The sequence below is a fragment of the Nestor notabilis genome, unplaced genomic scaffold (assembly GCF_000696875.1).
Source record: "Nestor notabilis isolate BGI_N333 unplaced genomic scaffold, ASM69687v1 scaffold11419, whole genome shotgun sequence".
In the NCBI taxonomy this organism is placed as follows: domain Eukaryota; kingdom Metazoa; phylum Chordata; class Aves; order Psittaciformes; family Psittacidae; genus Nestor; species Nestor notabilis.
In genome coordinates, this window is record NW_009945081.1 from 1 (window position 1) to 17,220 (window position 17,220).

General features: G+C 46.6%; 2 protein-coding genes across 2 annotated transcripts; one reads left to right on the forward strand and one right to left on the reverse strand.

Moving 5' to 3' along the window:
* Positions 1-1,115: 1,115 nt before the first annotated feature.
* On the forward strand, positions 1,116-8,656 carry DHCR24 (24-dehydrocholesterol reductase). The gene is made up of 8 exons (XM_010022714.1): positions 1,116-1,268; positions 1,707-1,812; positions 2,100-2,218; positions 2,309-2,572; positions 3,374-3,517; positions 4,519-4,716; positions 5,499-5,677; positions 8,109-8,656. Exons 1-8 carry the CDS (start codon positions 1,149-1,151, stop codon positions 8,260-8,262), a joined length of 1,284 nt encoding a protein of 427 aa, XP_010021016.1. The 5' UTR covers positions 1,116-1,148; the 3' UTR covers positions 8,263-8,656.
* A 1,768-nt stretch (positions 8,657-10,424) lies between these two features.
* Positions 10,425-16,863, reverse strand: LOC104412108 (chromosome unknown open reading frame, human C1orf177; the record flags this gene model as incomplete). Its single annotated transcript, XM_010022715.1, has 6 exons — positions 10,425-10,445; positions 11,592-11,685; positions 12,933-13,063; positions 15,492-15,512; positions 16,241-16,381; positions 16,690-16,863. Coding segments are annotated over 6 exons (582 nt in total), but the record flags the coding sequence as incomplete, so codon positions are not given.
* Between the last annotated feature and the right edge of the window lie 357 nt (positions 16,864-17,220).

Below are 17,220 nucleotides of genomic sequence, written 5' to 3' on the forward strand. Positions count from 1 at the left end.
GGGGGAAAAGCAAAGGAATAAGAGCCAGGGGTGTTTCTGCCCCTGGGTTATGGGGTTTTTTTTTCCCTGTCTGAAACTCCTCGTGAAGTTGTGGCATCAGCATCTGGCGAGTCCAGATGTGTCCGTCCGGCTGCTGTCGCTGGCATCCTCAGAGATGTGCTGGAGTGTCCTGTCCCTGTGTGCTCGCATGGGTTAGGCACGTACCTCTGTGTGTGTGTGTGTGTGTAACACGGAAATGCCGGTCTCTGAAGGCTGGCTCAATACTGATTTAACACCACCCCATCCTGCTTCTCGGCGTTATTAGTTCCAAAGATGATTGAAGGGGAGAACAAAACTTTTCCTCCACCCGTAAATGCAGATGTCTCTAATGTTTCTGTGCTCTCTAGTATTTCTGTCACGTCTCCTTCTGTTTTCTCCCTCGACTCTCATGTTCATTGCAGATACAGATCGATATTAACATGCACAGAGTTACTCTTGAAGGGTTTGGGGCTGGGTTTTGTATCACCAGCTGTAGCAGCAGTTGGGCTTTGAAGAGAGTGCTACACTTGATGTTTGTTCGCCAGATGTTAACCACTGTGGGTTTGCGGAATTCATGGATCAAATATGTAGCTTACACATTTTCCTTCTCAACTTTTCTCCCTTTACCTGTTCATTTGCAGGCTCAGGCCACTTTTGGGTATGTTTAGGAGGAGGAATTGCTTCATTAACCTTCACAGAACTAAGATTAGATTATTTATGACAGTGATAATACCTCCCCTCAGAGGATAGGGTTTCCTGTTTTAAAACTCTGTTAGTTCCTTGCTAAGTTTTCTAACCCCCCTCTCCAAACCCCCAAAGCTGTGGAGTATATGTGTGGGTATATATATGTAGAGAAATGCTTTCTCTACATAACTAAACCCCTCTGGTGGTATTTTATTTAGAGGTTCAGAGGTCTGCAGAGAGATTTCCAAAGCATCACTACTCAACACAGAGATGTCCGGGCTTTGTTACTTGCAGGTAACAGGCACGTAAAGGAGTAACAATATTCCACAGAGAGGGAAAACGTTTCTGGTACACGTTATTGACGGCACATGTGTGCCTTAGAGCATCACCTCAGTTGTTACCTCTTGCAGGTTCGGGAATGGAAAGATGAAGGCAGCAAAAGATACATGTGCACTGGCCGGCCTGGCTGGCTGACTGTATCACTGCGTGTTGGGAAGTATAAGAAGACCCATAAGAACATCATGATCAACTTAATGGATGTTCTGGAAGTGGACACTGAAAGACAGGTAACAAATTCATCACAAAGCCTTCGTAATAATGAAGTTTACAGCTTTTTGAGCTACATTTGTAGCTGAAGAGATTAAATTCCATAAAGAACAAAGGATTTTTGTAGCCGTAGACCCAGCAAATTTCAGGCTTTACAGTGTGTGCTGGGATCATTCTATCCAAAAAAGCAGCATATGGAATTGCTTAGCTTTTATGTGCTGAAGTCTAAAAGACCAGATTGATTTATGGTTTGGGGGACTGAGCAACAAGATGTTGAGGCAGAGGAGGAATCACTAAACAGTTTCAACTATTTTTAGTAGTGCTCTTAGGAAAGTAAGTCTCTGAATTCTGATAACAGATGGAAGCACAATCTAGTTGGCTGTTTTTTGTCATCCTTAATGCTGAACACTTAATTCACGTTTGGTGGGGGGAATTGGGGTATTTGTTTTGCTTTTTAGGTTGTTCGTGTAGAACCTTTGGTGACCATGGGCCAGTTGACTGCACACCTGAATCCCATGGGCTGGACTATTCCTGTGGTACCAGAGCTTGATGATCTTACAGTAGGTAAGGGTTGTTGTGGTGACGGGAGACTCACTGATTTTGCTGATAATGCACCATGTTAGTGCTTTTTATGCAGTGACATGTTGCATTATTTTAAAGGTTCCAGAATTACTCTGTTGAGCCTTATGTTCTGTTGTGGTATTTATGTTGTAAGTGCTCCCTTTGTATTTATTTAGCTTTTAAATAGTCTTCAAAGCATGCCCAGAGCTTAAAAGTGGGGGTTTGTTCTCATAAACCACCTTCATTTCAAAATGTGTTTCATTTGGTTTGTTATGTGCTCTCTTGATAAGGTGGCCTGATCATGGGAACTGGCATTGAGTCTTCATCCCACATCTATGGACTCTTTCAACACACCTGTGTGGCCTATGAACTTGTTCTTGCTGATGGAAGCCTTGTGAGATGTTCACCAGTAAGACAAACTGTTCTTTTGCTATCATTTACAATGTCGTTGACAGTTATCAGTGTGGATATATGATTGAGTATGACATACTTTTTGCAGACTGAAAATTCAGACCTATTTTATGCAGTGCCTTGGTCTTGTGGTACTCTGGGTTTCCTGGTTGCAGCAGAAATAAAAATGATTCCTGCCAAGAAATATGTCAAAATACATTATAAGCCTGTGAGAGGACTGCAGAACATCTGTGAGAAGTTTACTGAAGAGTCTAAGAAAAAGGAGAATAGTTTTGTGGAAGGAGTTGTGTATTCTTTGGAAGAAGCAGTCATCATGACAGGAGTCCTGACTGATGAAGCTGAGCCAAGCAAGGTAACTAAGGGGAAGTTACTCACAGAGAAAAAAATACCCCCGAAGTTTAACTGAGGCTGTAGTATATGCCAGTATAAAACCAAAATCATTATAGGATCAGAACAATCTCTTAGCATGGGATTAGAAGTTAGATCTGTCTGTCAGTATGTTTTAAGTTACAGTTCTTTGCTACTATAACAGTCTTTACTCTAAATCTCTTCATTTGAGAAGAAATGATCCACTCATTTCATTATTCCATCAAATGATTTAATCTACAGCCTTTTCACTGCAGTACCTAAGGAGGAAGACAAGTATCTTCTCTCATATACAGAACAAGGCTGCTTTAAAGTGCAGTTGTTCAGGGTAATTCTTTGCTCAGCAAGCTTTTAATACAGCTAATGCAGGTAAAACACATCAGGGACGTTTACAGGAGGGACACACCAGCTGCTCGCTGCAGCCCTCCACCCGGATCTTTCTCCTCTGCCATATGAGACTTTCAGTTAACAATGGGTTGAGAGGCTGGTATTTTAGAAATCCAGCTCTGTCACATTCATGGTCTCTTAATTAAGTGGTAGCAGCCAAGCCTTAGCAACCCTTGTCTGAATTAGACCTTAGTGGCAAGAAAGGAAAGCAGCAGCCATGCATGTGGAGAACTGAAGGCTGCCTGGATCTTTGGTGACAGTCTCGTTCACACGGTCACAGAGGGTGTAGCATTGATTCTTCACAGGATAGGAACTTGGGGACGTACTTAATGCTGTCTAGTAAGGTGTAACTGTTTTCTGTGTTGGTGTTTGCTAAGAAGGAACGCGTATTTTCTTGCAGATAAACAGAATTGGCAACTACTACAAGCCGTGGTTCTTTAAGCATGTGGAGAAGTATTTGAAAGATGACAGGACTGGAACAGAATACATTCCCTCAAGACATTATTACCATAGACATACACGCAGTATCTTCTGGGAGCTCCAGGTGAGACCAGTTCCAGAGCTAAAATAACATCTGCAAGAACGTACTGTGCTCTTTCCCAGTGTGGGTGCAAGGTACCTTCCCCTTGGCAACACTTCTGCCTTTCATGGCATTAAAAACAGTGAAGCTTGTGGCAAATTTAAAAATCCTGCATTTGGGCAAGACAAATCCAAAGGCCCTTTTTTTTATATATATATATAGGGCGTTATATCATAACCTCCTCATTTCTGTTCAGTGCTTTTCTGAATTTAGACCTGAAGTACATATTTCAGCATTAAGCTTTTATACCTACAAAGTGATTTGCAAAGACGGATAGTGGGAAAAACATGAATGTGGCATCGTGGCTGGAAATTTTCCCTGTCTAAATTCAGAGCAGTAATTATGCAGTAAGGTCGTTACCTTGACTTTCATACATGTATTCTTTGAGATGTGCATTTACACAAAACTTTTATGTGGCATTTTGAAAGAGTTCCATTGCTACATTTTCTGTCTCTGGAGTGAGATACTGGATCCTTTCACCTCCTGGAGAAGTTAAGCAGGAGTTGCCTGTGCAGGAAGCACTTAAAATTCTGTAGCTTTAAAATTCTTTTAAAGAACTTATCTTTCATACTTAAATACATCTAAATACGTATTTATTCTTGCGAGAGTTCTGTAAGTTTAGCTTCTTATGCACTCCTTCCTTAGCTGTTTTAAGATAATCACTTAGTGTTCTCTGAACTTCATTCTCTGAAGGTATTTGGGGCTGAGTAAGTTGTGATTCGTATGACTGAAATTCAGTCGTTGTAACTAGAGGAGGCTTAGGGCAGGGCTGTGTTGCTGTCGTGGTTTAAGTTCAGTCCACGCCTCTCTTCCTTGTTCCTATTTGTGTTAGAGTAGTTTAACAAAAGTATCATCAGTTACATTCGTTGAAAATCTGGTTTAATATTGCTCTGAGGATTCTGAATATTGTCTTTTGGTTCACTTACACATTCTGAAGCCAAACTTTTTTCCTTTCCTCTTTCAAGGATATCATTCCCTTTGGCAATAACCCTGTTTTTCGTTACGTGTTTGGCTGGATGGTTCCTCCCAAAATCTCCTTGTTAAAACTCACCCAAGGAGAAGCTATACGAAAGCTGTACGAGCAACACCACGTTGTACAGGACATGCTGGTGCCAATGAAGAGCCTTGAAAAATCTATCCAGACCTTCCACGATGACCTTAATGTAAGAACACATGGGTTTAAAATGCAGCAAATCCCGGACTGTTTGTGATAAGAACTGTGACTGTTGATCATGAGACACAATAGGCTGCTTGTGCAGAAGGTCATGATTGTATCCCAGGGAGCGTTGTGCTTTGCCAGTGTTATCTTGCAAGGCTGCAGAAGAAATGAACACAGTGAACAAGAAAGGTTTGAACTTAGTAGAAGGCCAACACTTCTAAAAGACTTTATCACTGAGTAAAACCTGAACTGAGCCTTGGGTGACATGGTTTAGTGTGAGGCATCCCTGCCCATGGCAGAGGGTTGGAGCTAGATGATCTTAAGGTCCTTTCCAACCCAGACCATTCTGTGATTCTAAAATGACTGGTGGTCTCACTAAACCCCACCTGCAGGAATTGATTTCCCTTTCTTGCTGAATTAATTTTAGTTAGTATAAGAAGTACAAACTTGGCAATTTCAATTTCAGACTGACCTGGAAAAGAAAATGCTTCATTCTCTTTACTCAGAGTGTTGCTTTGGGATGAGGGATGGTTTGGGTTTGTTTCATTTCAAATATCTGAGGGGAGGAGATGTAATTCTAGGAGGACACGGCACATGTTCTGAGCATCTCAATCTATTTCTGTTACGGTCATTAGCAAGTGCAGCTAAGACCCACAGTAAGACAATTGGAAAGGAAGAGCTGTTTCAATCCCAAACTGGGAAGAAGTCCTCAACTCTTCATTTGTCACCTTTCTTAAGAGTTATTTTGTTAGAGATAAGTGATGAAGTGTTTTCTTGCCTCGGCAGGTGTACCCTCTGTGGCTATGTCCTTTCATACTGCCCAATAATCCTGGTATGGTCCACCCAAAAGGCGACGAAACAGAACTCTACGTGGATATAGGAGCTTATGGAGAGCCCAAGAGGAAACAATTTGAAGCCAGGGCTTCAATGAGGCAAATGGAAAAGTTTGTAAGGAGTGTGCATGGGTAAGGATCCCACTCCTTAGAATGGTAATAATGCCACAGAATGTACACCCTTGTGGTTTAACCACAGTTATTTACTCCCACAGCACATAAATGTTGCAATAATTTAACTACCAGAGAACTGATTTTAATTACTAATTTTTATGTTATGATTTGGAAATATGATTCGCTTTTATGACTTTATTGCAAAACCAAACAAATGAGTGCACTGGCTGAAGTTCTTGCGGTGTATCTGGGAGCTGGGTGGCTTCAGGTCGCCTTTCAGCTCCCGGCTGCTCTGGGAATGGACTCTCTGCTGCAACAAAACTCATCCTTGCATCCACCCAGGTGCATCAAGGCCTCGGCAGGTCTGTGCTGACTGTACATAAAGCAGTTGCTGCCCAAAAACAGCTCTTAGCACAGCTCTTAGCCCTGTCCTCAGGAAGGCAGCCACTGAGCTGCGTGTGTGGAGGCTGATGTCTTTCAGCTGGTTCAGAGCAGGGGCAGAGCAAGGGCTGTTTTGGCTTCAGTCCCTTCATCAAGGTTTGCACAGCTTCCCTGCCTGACTGCCCTTGGGACTGTTGTGCTCCCTGCAGCGTCATGCTGCAGCTCTGCCCCGTCCTTGTGCTGGCATGTCCTTGCAGAGGGAGGCCAGCCTTGACTCGTCCCTGTGCAGCGATGGGAGCCTTTCCTCCCTCACAACTTGTACTTCATAGCTTCCTTTCCCTTGCCCTGATTCCTACTACACAGGGCCACAGTAGGCGTGAGATACATGCCCACCATCTGTCACAGACTCATGCCAGCCTCGTTTGCTGTAGTAGTGTCAGTGGAGAAGCAGTTCCAGGCTTGTTTCTCAGGAACAAAAAACAACTACATGGTATTTTTACACCATCAGTATGATTTATCCCCATTTCTATTTTGACCTACTTCTCAGTCTAACAGTGATTGTATCCCATGTGGCTCAGTACCAGTGGTGAGTCTGCTTCGAGATGATTTGGAGGGTGTAAATGACTTTTAGCTGCAGTAAGTGATCTGCCAGAGAACAAAGCAACCAAGAGCTGATTTTAAGCTTCTTCTTTTTTTTTTTAATTAACTGGAAATCAAGCTTTTAATTTAAAGCTCTCTACTAACAAAGTTTTGTCTCTTCTTTATCTGTCCCTGGGATAAATGCTTAATCTCACAGTTTCGTAATCACACACAACAAGAGAGCTTTCATGTAACAGTTTGTGTTTTACTGCTGCATTTTAGAGAGCACAGGATGAAAGTGGGGAGTTGGCCACAGCTAAATAAGGATTTCGTTTAGTTTTGTAAATGGACCTTTGTTACACCATGCTTCATTTACACTATATCTCCTCAGCCTGGTATATTCTCAATGTGCAGTTCAGAGAAGCTAAACAGTCAAAGAATTCATTGCTACATCTGCCTTGAATGCATTTTGTAACACAGGCTAACATGAGATGCCATGTAGTGATAGGACAGGGGGAAATGGGTTCAAACTGAAACAGGGGAAGCTCAGGTTAGATATAAAGAAGTTCTTTACTGTGAGGGTGCTGAGGCACTGGAACAGGCTGCCCAGAGAAGTGGTGAATGCTCCATCCCTGGCAGTGTTCAAGGCCAGGTTGGACAGAGCCTTGGGTGACATGGCCTAGTGTGAGGTGTCCCTGCCCATGGCAGGGGGTTGGAACTGGATGATCTTAAGGTCCTTTCCAACCCAAACCATTCTATGATTCTGTGATTCTATGATTGCACCTCCATGGATCATAAGAAAGCATGCAGAAAAAGCAATTCCTTTTTCTGAAGCTGGAATTAAAAGGGTTTGAATGGAGGAAAAAGGCAAGCAGGCTTTCAAAAGCAGTTAGAAAAATATTTGCCAGGGATAATTTAGGTTGTGTGTGGGTTTCAGTGCAAGGGGCCAGACTCTTGATTTGAGGGAACTTCTGGTTCTCTCCAGACTTGTGTTTCTGTGAACTCGAGCTGTTAGCATACAAGTTGTCAGAAGATATGGCTGCACATGGTCAGGATCTCTAAACATGAACCACTGCTTTATACACATTTCTTAGTTCTCCTTTTTGTAGTAACAAAAGTAATGAAAGCACCATTACACTGGTGGCTAAAGAAGGGTTCTGAACCATATTTTAAAAGCAACAGTTATATTAACTGCTTTCATTTCCCATCTTCCCCTTCACCAAAATGACTGTAGCAGCATTCTGTTATATATGTTATTTCCTCTTGGAAAATTGATCTGGTAATGTTAAATCCACAAAATACAATTGTCTGAGTGTCACAGTGTAATCCATGTGAGCAATTATATTTGCTTGCCTTTCAAAAGCATTTTTAATGGGTTGTTTGGTTGAATATTTGCTCTTTGTAGCTTGCCCTGACTGTTTTCTTTATCCTTTATATATCTTATGGCACAATTAATATTGTCCCTGGTTTATTTTTCCCTCCTCTCCAGTTTCCAGATGCTGTATGCAGATTGCTACATGACCCGTGAGGAGTTCTGGGATATGTTTGATGGTTCCTTATACCACAAGCTGCGGGAGCAGATGAATTGCAAGGATGCCTTTCCAGAAGTGTATGACAAAATCTGCAAGGCTGCAAGGCACTGAGCCTGGATGGTCTAACCAAGCAATCAGGGAAAGATGAATTTACCTACAGCTAGTCAGTATATCCTTTCAAAACAAAAAAAGCTTTATTGCTCTCCAAATAAGCTCATTCTTGTTGATGTTTAAAGGTATGAATTCCTGCTTTCTGAATTTATGTTTAGTATTTCTTTGTATGTTTTCCAATGGATTTTTTTGAAACTCAAAGTGATTGTTTTGAAGAGCTCTTCCAAGTGCTAGCCTTTGTATCTAATGTGACGTGGGTGGATTCACCTATTTCCAAGCATAAGAGTTGGAAAGGATGAAGACACTGGAGTCACACCAGCTGTGTGCTGTAGCTCTATTTAACATGACTTCTGAAAACAGCAGGGAGGGTGCAGAAAGAGGTGCCAAAGCTGAACACGTTGTCACGTTGATCATGATGTTTAAAACCGTTTGCCCCCGGTTGGTAACTGGTAGAACAGCTCAGCAGTGGTACCATAACCTTCCAGCTGCTGTGTGGTGCTGTGCCACGTGGGTTGTACTGTGCTGTCGTGTCAGCAGAGCAGTGAAGACTCTCTGGCAGGGGCTTCAGTTTCAAAACGGAGCGTTGAGGTGTGAAGAAAATGCTTTTTACTTGTGCCTATCAGATCAGTTTTGATTGTAAAGCCTAAGTGGATGTAGGGTTTAGGTACTTTGTAGTTGGCTAACGGTGCATTGGGGCTTGGCCCCACAAGTATCTGTGTTCTGGCTTTGCAGACTGCTGAAGAAATTGCTGCTATTTCATATAGCCAAGTTTTAATTTCAGGTTTTATTCATTGTGGGTCACTTTATGTGGAGTTTTTGGGTTTGTTTTGGGGTTTTGGGGGGGGGGGGTTTGGTCATTGCTTTATTTTAGTGCCTTATAAATACTTGGTTGGAGGAAGATATGGGTTATTTCAGACCATTCTGGCCTGGCCAGTAGGAAAAGGAAGTCCAGGCTTTCTTTACACAAGGTTTGTTAGAACAAGTGGCTGTGGATAAGAATCTTGACACACACAAGCTTTGGTTCTGACTCGAGCCCCATTTTTGCTTTTTATTTTAGCTGGATTAGGTTGATAGGCTTTGTAAAAGGACTGTTTCAGTCACCTGGAGAGGAAGTCAGCAGCAAGTACTGCTCAGTCCCCCCCTTCTGCTGCTTTTGGGTTCCAAACCAAGCCCATGTCTTGCCCAAGCAGTACTTAAAATTATTACTTGAAACCTTCCTGAGCTTGGGGGAGAAGAAAGTCGTTTTCTTGTGTAGAGGGTAACATGAGGAACTTCTTGAACAGTTACCAGTGGGAGGCTTAATTTTTCTGTGTGTGCTAAACCAATGATTTTATTTATTGATAGATGGATGTTTACTGTCCAGATGAAACCAATGATAAAGCAGTAACAAGAATCAGGTTGGCCTTTTACTCAGCGCTGCATGCTGGGCAGCTTGTGTGCAGATCAGGTACCCCTTATGATCAAAATCCCACACAGGGGACTGGTAGCAGGGGCAGCCTCCCATGGGGAGACACAGCCCATGCAGAGCAGGGCAGGAGCTGTGTCAGTGATCCAGGAGTGTCTGCTACACCATCCCGGGGTGCAGGGGAAGGCAAAGGCTGATTCTCAGGGTGTAACCGGCCTTCCTGCCCCTTGTCCCTGGGGCAAAGATACAATGGAGCCCAGTGCTTGTAAGATAACCTGCACAGAGCAAGAGTGGGTTTGGTTAGCTTTTAAAGGGCCACGTTAAAACAGCTAGAGGATATGCAAATACTTTTCTTTAGGCTGTGTTTCTCTCACCTACGTGCTGATGATCTTTAGGTATGCACTGTATTTGGGTTTTCACTCCCTAATTTATTGGCAAACTTTGTATGATGTGACTGGGTACTGTAACCGTATCAGTCCCACACATGCACATGCATAATTGCTCTTAAGTTTTGGTTGTATGGGCTGTTTAAAATAAAGATCTAGCCAGCAAACTGCTCAAAGGGGTGTCCTTTCATCAGTACTTACTTTTCAACAGCTGCCAAGGTCATTTCTCCTGCTTACTGCCCTGTTTCAAATGGTCAGCCATCACTGAGGAATGCTGCTGGTGAGGAGGCCTTGCTGTGTGCTTGGGAGGGGAGGACCCTTGTGCTGCAGGCAGCCGTGAAGGAATGTCTTTGAAGTCTGTGAGTCAACACTTATCTCTGCCCGAAGACACACTGTACAGAACAAACACCATACAGCTGAACCTTAACCCTTCAGTGATGCCCCACTAACACCATGTAGCCTTATGATTCCGGTTATCCTGCTCTCCTCTCCTTTTGCCTCATTCTTTCCCTGTGAAGTTTTGTCCAATCAGGACAAAACCCCTTGGATTTAGGTGCTACAGCTGTTGACAGCTACTTCATTCTTCTCACTTCATGCTAGTAAATCTAATCCTTTGTTTGGATGAGCAGCCACAGAAGGGAGGATGAAGATTCAGGGCCCTCTTCAGCCTGAGGAGTTTCACATCCTCATCTCTTGCCTTGGAAAATGCCCTCACAGCAGCTGTGTGGGCTGTCAGAGGTGTTCCTGCCCTTCCCGTGCTCACAGCTCTGCACCCTCTTCTAGCGCTTCCTTCCCAGAGGGAAACTCCAGGCTTCTTTCTGAAGTCCAGGCTGCCAAATGCCTCAGGCCCGCTGAATGCACTTTCCTTTAATCACATTCCGTGCTGGCCCTGACCTCCTGTGTGTCACAATCCTCTTCTGCTGCCCCAGCAGTATCTGGAGCCAGCACTCACCCACATCCCTGCTCAGACAGTGCCTATCGGGGACCTCCTTCCTCTGCCTCTCCAGCACAAGCATCAGGATTTCCTTAATCCACTGCAGTTCTACCTGGGCTCAGTTATCTTCCCCCACCAAATTATAATTGCAGGTTAATTAGCATATTTAATCAGCCACAACTAATATGTAATTACACTTAAATTTAATTATTCCACTCTGGTCTAAACACTAGTGTGAGACTTCATAAAGCCTAACCCTAAGCGAACCAGTGTACTCCCAGTACACTTGAATGGCCACTGACACAGCTCTGTTCCTTTCATTTTCCCCATCAGACCACCCTTCAGAGGACAGGCAGTGTCTGTCGCCCTCTTCTGAAGCCTGTCACTTTTATAAAGCCCAAGGTGGAAATAATTACTCAACAGAAAAGGCTGTTGATTGTTTTATTAGCAGAGGGCAAAGCTTGAGTTGTTTCCCATCTCTTGACTCGTTTCCCATCTCTTGACTTGTGTGCCAACATGCTATAAGCATTTTCATCTACCCTGTCTCCTCCGCTGCCATGTCTGCTGTTTACTCACTGATTTGGGCTTTCCAGCACCATCTTACTTTTGGAAAAGTGATTTCTTCAGAGGTATCTGGACAACGTGGAGCAGAAATCAAATCACACCAGTTGGTTTTAGCAACAGGCTTGAGCCGCTCCCTGTGGAAAGAAGATGTGATTCAGTGGGTTCAAGTACTGGCTGGATTAACTTTATTAATCTTGAGTCCAGAGGAGGCCAGGGAGCTGCTGCGAGGGCTGGAGCAGCTCTGCTCTGGAGCCAGGCTGAGAGAGCTGGGCTGGGGCAGCTGGAGAAGAGAAGGCTCCTGAAGGGGACATCTTAGAGCAGCTCCAGTGCCTAAAGGGGCCCCAGGAAACTTGGAGAGGGGCTTTGGACAAGGGATGTAGGGACAGGACAAGGGGAAGGGCTTGAACCTGCCAGAGGGGACTCTGAGATGACCTCTCAGGCATAAGCTCTTCCCTGTGAGGGTGCTGAGGCGCTGGCACAGGGTGCCCAGAGAAGCTGTGGCTGCCCCATCCCTGGCAGTGTTCAAGGCCAGGTTGGACACAGGGGCTTGGAGCAACCTGCTCTAGTGGAAGGTGTCCCTGCCCATGGCAGGGGGTTGGGACTGGATGAGCTTTAAGGTCCCTTCCAACCCAAACCAGGCTGGGATTCATTAGTCTTAATGAGCACAGAGGTGAACAGAGCTCTCAAAAGCCTGGCTACTCCCTCAAAAGCACAGCTGTAACTTGATGTAACTTGAAGAGTGATTCTGGAGCTGGTGCTGTTTGATCAGAGATGCATTTGAATTCCAAGTCCTGTTCACTGTTCATATATTCCTTTATTCCTACAGCAAGATGAACACAGCTGGGCAATATGGAAAGCTAGATTCCATTCTGCCTCCTCCACCACTGGGCAGCTAGTTTCGGGCTGCCCCACCGAAAGCTGTTCAGGGCTGTTGAGCAGTCCAGTGCCTGCACTGGGAATGAGTCCAGGCAGCCTAATTATCCATCCACCTCCCACGACCTTCCCGGGCTGCCTCCTCTAACTCAATGAAAACTCCTAGCCTACACCTCTGCTGCAGGCAAATTGCATTTCACAACATACAACCACCACCTCAGCATCTCTCAAGTGCCTGAGAGCCAGCTCTTTAACCTTCCCCAAACCCTTACACAACAAAGAAGCACAAAGGCAGGGGAGAGGTGCAGCAATACCAACCTCCGTGTCCACAGATGGACCCTGTGGTGGGGCTACTGGGTGCTTCCCGCTCCCAGTCCATGATTTAACTACATGATCCTCCCATCTCACACCGGTTGTAGTGTCTGGGAGTCTCCCCAGTGCTGCTCAAGGTGATTTACCTGTCAGCCAGTGTGAAACCACTTACAGCCCCCTTGTCTGTCAGACTTACAGCAAGTAGGCATCCCGCTTCATGTTGCTCAGGTACCGCTGGGCATCACACTGGTACAGGGACTGGTATCTTATCTTCTGAGGGTATTTTTCATGCTTGGAGATGTCATAGCGACCAACACCTACAGGGTTCTGGAAGGAAAAGATCTCATGAGCTTCCCCATCCACAGGCAGTGCAGGGGAGTGGGGCAAAACCAGGCAGCGCCTGCGCATGGCCAGGCCTCCAGCTGCAAAAAATCATAGGATCACAGAATCATTTAGGTTGGACCTTTAAGATCACCGAGTCCAACAGTTCCCCAGCACTGCCAAACCCACCACTAAACTGCTGGGCCTCATCTACACATCTTTCAAATCCCTCCAGGGATGTGACTCCACCACATCCCTGTGCAGCCTGTTCCAGTGCTTGGCAACCCTTTAGACAAAAAGGCTCCAGCTCCTCCTGTTTGTTGCCCCTGCATTGGTGTAGATGCACTTCAGCTGGGCTGTTGATCCCACCATCTTTTTAGGGAGAGAAACCCTAATTCCTACGTGGCCATCCCCAGCTGCTTCCATGGTTTCTAACACACCAGTAACCCTTGAGGCTTTGCTGCCACATGGATCTCTGTCCCAGACCTCCACTGATAGCAGACTAAAGGACCTTGCTAGCACATCTTCCCTTAAGCACTGGCATGCTGCCTCCAAGCTTATCCCTAGGGAGCCTGGTTTTATCCCTTTCCCCTTCAAACCTAGTTTAAAGCTTTTCCAATGAGCCCTGCTAACTGGTGTCAAAGATCCTTCTCCCCCTTCCAGGCAGGTGGACCCTGTCACCATCAGGCCTGGTGTTGTGTAGACCAACCCACGATCAAAAATCCCCCAAAATCCAGCCAGTGACACCAAGCTCAGAGCCAGGTATTGATCTTCTGGCTCTTCCTGCTTCTTCCTTCACCATTCATCACTGGAGAGATAGATGAGGACACTACTTGACTTTCTGAGCCCTTAACCAGTCATCCCAAGGCCCCGAAGTCTCTGGATTGCCCTCGGACTTCTTGTTGCAACTTCATAGCTTCCTATCTCAAAAATCAGTACTGGATAATAACCTAAGAGCCACATCAGGCTGGGAAGCCTTCTCCTCCCATCTTTAACCCAGGCCCCAGGGAGGCAGCAGACTTCCCTAAGTGGGTCCAGTCTGCACATTGGCCTTTCTGTTCCCTTCGGAAGAGAGTCTCCGGAGTCTCCTATGACAATGACCCATCTTTTTTTTCCTTATGGAAGCAGTTTTGCACCTCCAGGCTACAACCATTGTCCTCGTTCAGTTACACTTGCAGAGCCTCATACGGGAGGGCACCTGGGCAGGTGAGGTGGTCACAGAGGAGACATGTCACCATTGCCCCCTTGTCCCTTAAGTCTCGGTGTTCATCCATATGGAGAGAGGACAGGGAACCCTCCATGTCATGTGTCCTGTCCTCCTGTTGGCCTGACCCAGGGAAGGCAGGGTGTGATCCCAGTAGTGTGTCTTTATCTTTCACTCCCTGCTACTCCCCAGCCCATGAGCTCTATCCCAAAGCAGAGGAGCTCCTCTCTTGGGTGCTCTTCCCATAGGAGCGCTCGCTGCTGCCCTCAGTCCTGGCACAAGAGCCAGGCACACGCTGGCACCACAGTGGAGCACATTCCCAGCGGAGCTCTGCCGGGGCAGCAGCACCACCCGTGGTGGGTGCAGAGCTCGGAGAGGACGTGGCTTTCTGCAGGATGGGCACCAGTGCTCCCGGTCGAGCTGGTGCCAACCGCAGCACTGCGCCCTGGCTGCCCGCCCTGGTGGTGGAGCTCCCGGCCACTGGTGTGCCCTGGGGACTTCTTTTATAGGTGCAGGCGTGCCATGGCTGCTGCCCTGCCCAGGTCCCATCGGATGCTCCTGGCAGCTCTCCCAGCTCCCTGAGGATTCCCAGGTTTGGGAAACCTTCCCGTGCACCAGTTCTATCGCTCCTCGGTGACTGATGGAACAATATGTGGCATAACTTAACCAAACTGAGTCTATATTGCAGGGGAGGGAGGAGAAGGTGCATGACAGGGGTTGGAACTAGATGATCTTTAGGTCCTTTCCAACCCAAACCATTCTGTGATTCTATGATGCTATGATCAGTGTTAGCCTGGCCAGCCCCCTTCGCAAGCAGTTCTCATCACAGCAGCCCATAAAGAAGTGTGTAAGCTCTGCATGCTCACCAGTCACCTTCACTGCCAGCTGCAGTGAAGAGCTGCCCTGTCACAACCTCCCCACTGGAATGTAATCTGTGAGTTCCCTAATAACCACAAAGATGTGATCTTAAGGTCCTTCCCAACCCTAACCATTCTATGATTCTGTGTCTTCATCCTTGACCTCTTTCAAGTTGTCTGTTCCCTGCTCAGCTGGATAAAGGAGAGAAGCCACGTGGAAGCCTGCTTCTCATCCCTAGCCAAGGTGGACTATTTCAGACTAAAGCTTTCCCCTGTCTGCTTTGAGGCCTTTAGGTTTTGTTCTGGTTCTCTGTGGGGAAGCTGCCAAGATGAATACAGCTCCAGGAATGGGTATGAAGGGAAGGGCTCCTACCTGCACTGGCTCTGTAACGTGCTGCTGATGCTGCTAGAGGAAAAACTGGCTTTCAAGCAGCAGAATATAACTTTCTGGGAGGATACAACTTGCTCCTGACACCTAAAAGGACTCAAACCCAGCTGCCCTCACCCATGAAGTGCATCCATTTGCTTGCAGCTGGTGCAGAGCAAAACTAACGGGAAGGGTTGTCTGAGCATCCCTTGAAAAGGACAAAGGCCTGGGGATGAAGGCAGAGATAATGTGGCTACTGCTGAGCTCCTGTCCCTCTGCTCAGCACCAACCAATCTCACCTGCCTATGGGCAGCACATGCTCAATGCTCAGCATGATGCTGTGTGCACGGGGGCACCTTTCCCTTCCCCTGCTAGGATGCCTTTATTCACCATTTATTCTTTAGCAACCTGTTCTAGGCAAGAACAATAGCACCAGAGAGGGATTCATCTCCTCCCTAAAGGATGGGCATCTGGACACGTCACCCAGGTTTCATGATAACCAGTGGGGAGAGAAAAGCACCTCCTGAGGTCACCTCCCTTCTGTCACAGGCACCTGATGTGGGACTTCTGCTGGGGTGCTGCTCCCTTCAGAGGACACACCTAACATTCAGCTGGCTGAAGCTGGTGAGAAGAGCCCCCCTTACTCTGGCTCAGGGGAGTTTCATCCTCTCCCATGGTGCTGGTAATGGACTGGGGATGGTCACAGGGGAAGCTCAGAGCCCGACTGTTCCTGCATCCCTCTCTCACCGCTGCACCCGCTCACTCATCTCATTCCCAGTAAAGAGTTGGTAGAAATTTCTGTTGAACCTCTTGGCAGTTGACCAGGATGGGGCTTGGCTGCAGTATGCTGATTTCTCAATGGGCTTTGGGTTGTAGGAGCCAGGTCCCATCACATTCTGTGCAGAAGAAAACGTGTTACACTTCAGTTTGCTCATAAAAAGAGCTGCACAATGTTGGAGAGTCATCCATCCATCCATCCATCCACTCATCCATCCATCCATCCATCCACTCATCCATCCACTCATCCATCCATCCATCCATCCACTCATCCATCCATCCATCCATCCATCCACTCATCCATCCATCCATCCATCCACTCATCCATCCATCCCCCCAGGCCCTACAGCATCCCTGCCCCCAGGTACCCGCCGCAGCACCAGGGATGCTGTGACACCATGGAGCTGGTGCCCATGCTCCCACTGACTACCTTCCTCGGGCACTGGCTGAGCGTGAACCAGAAGATCCTCTCCGTGGGGCAGGCCGGGTCCCTGGGCAGGGTGCTGAAGCAGCCTTTCTTCTTGTTCTCAGTCGACATCAGCTCATCCAGGAAACTCTTGACAGTGACAGTGATCACCTCAGTGCCTTTCTTCTGCTGCTGCTGGGAGAAGGGAGCAGTGTAAGAAGCTCATCTTGCTGGTGGTCTCTTGGGCCACGCCATCCATCCTGTGCCATGACAGCTCGAGGAAGCTGTGGCTGCCCCATCCCTGGCAGTGTTCAAGGCCAGGTTGGACACAGGGACTTGGAGCAACCTGCTCTAGTGGAAGGTGTCCCTGCCCGTGGCAGGGGTTGGAACTGGGTGAGCTTTAAGGTCCCTTCCAACCCACTGGAAGGGATTCTATGCATGAACGTGTTTCTCCAGGACCCAAGGGAAGTCAAGGAGCAAAACCCAAGCAGGACAGATGCTGGCATATGCCTCATTCCACCCTTACGTGTCAGCAAAGCCGCAGCTCACAGA

What these genes read in the sequence shown, in the direction of transcription:
- DHCR24 (XM_010022714.1), top strand. Translation starts at nt 1,149, where the DNA reads ATGTGCACTGGCCGGCCTGGCTGGCTGACTGTATCACTGCGTGTTGGG. An exon ending in GCTTGATGATCTTACAGTAG is followed by an intron (nt 1,813 to 2,099) that starts GTAAGGGTTGTT and finishes TCTCTTGATAAG; the next exon opens with GTGGCCTGATCATGGGAACT. An exon ending in CCTTCCACGATGACCTTAAT is followed by an intron (nt 4,717 to 5,498) that starts GTAAGAACACAT and finishes TTGCCTCGGCAG; the next exon opens with GTGTACCCTCTGTGGCTATG.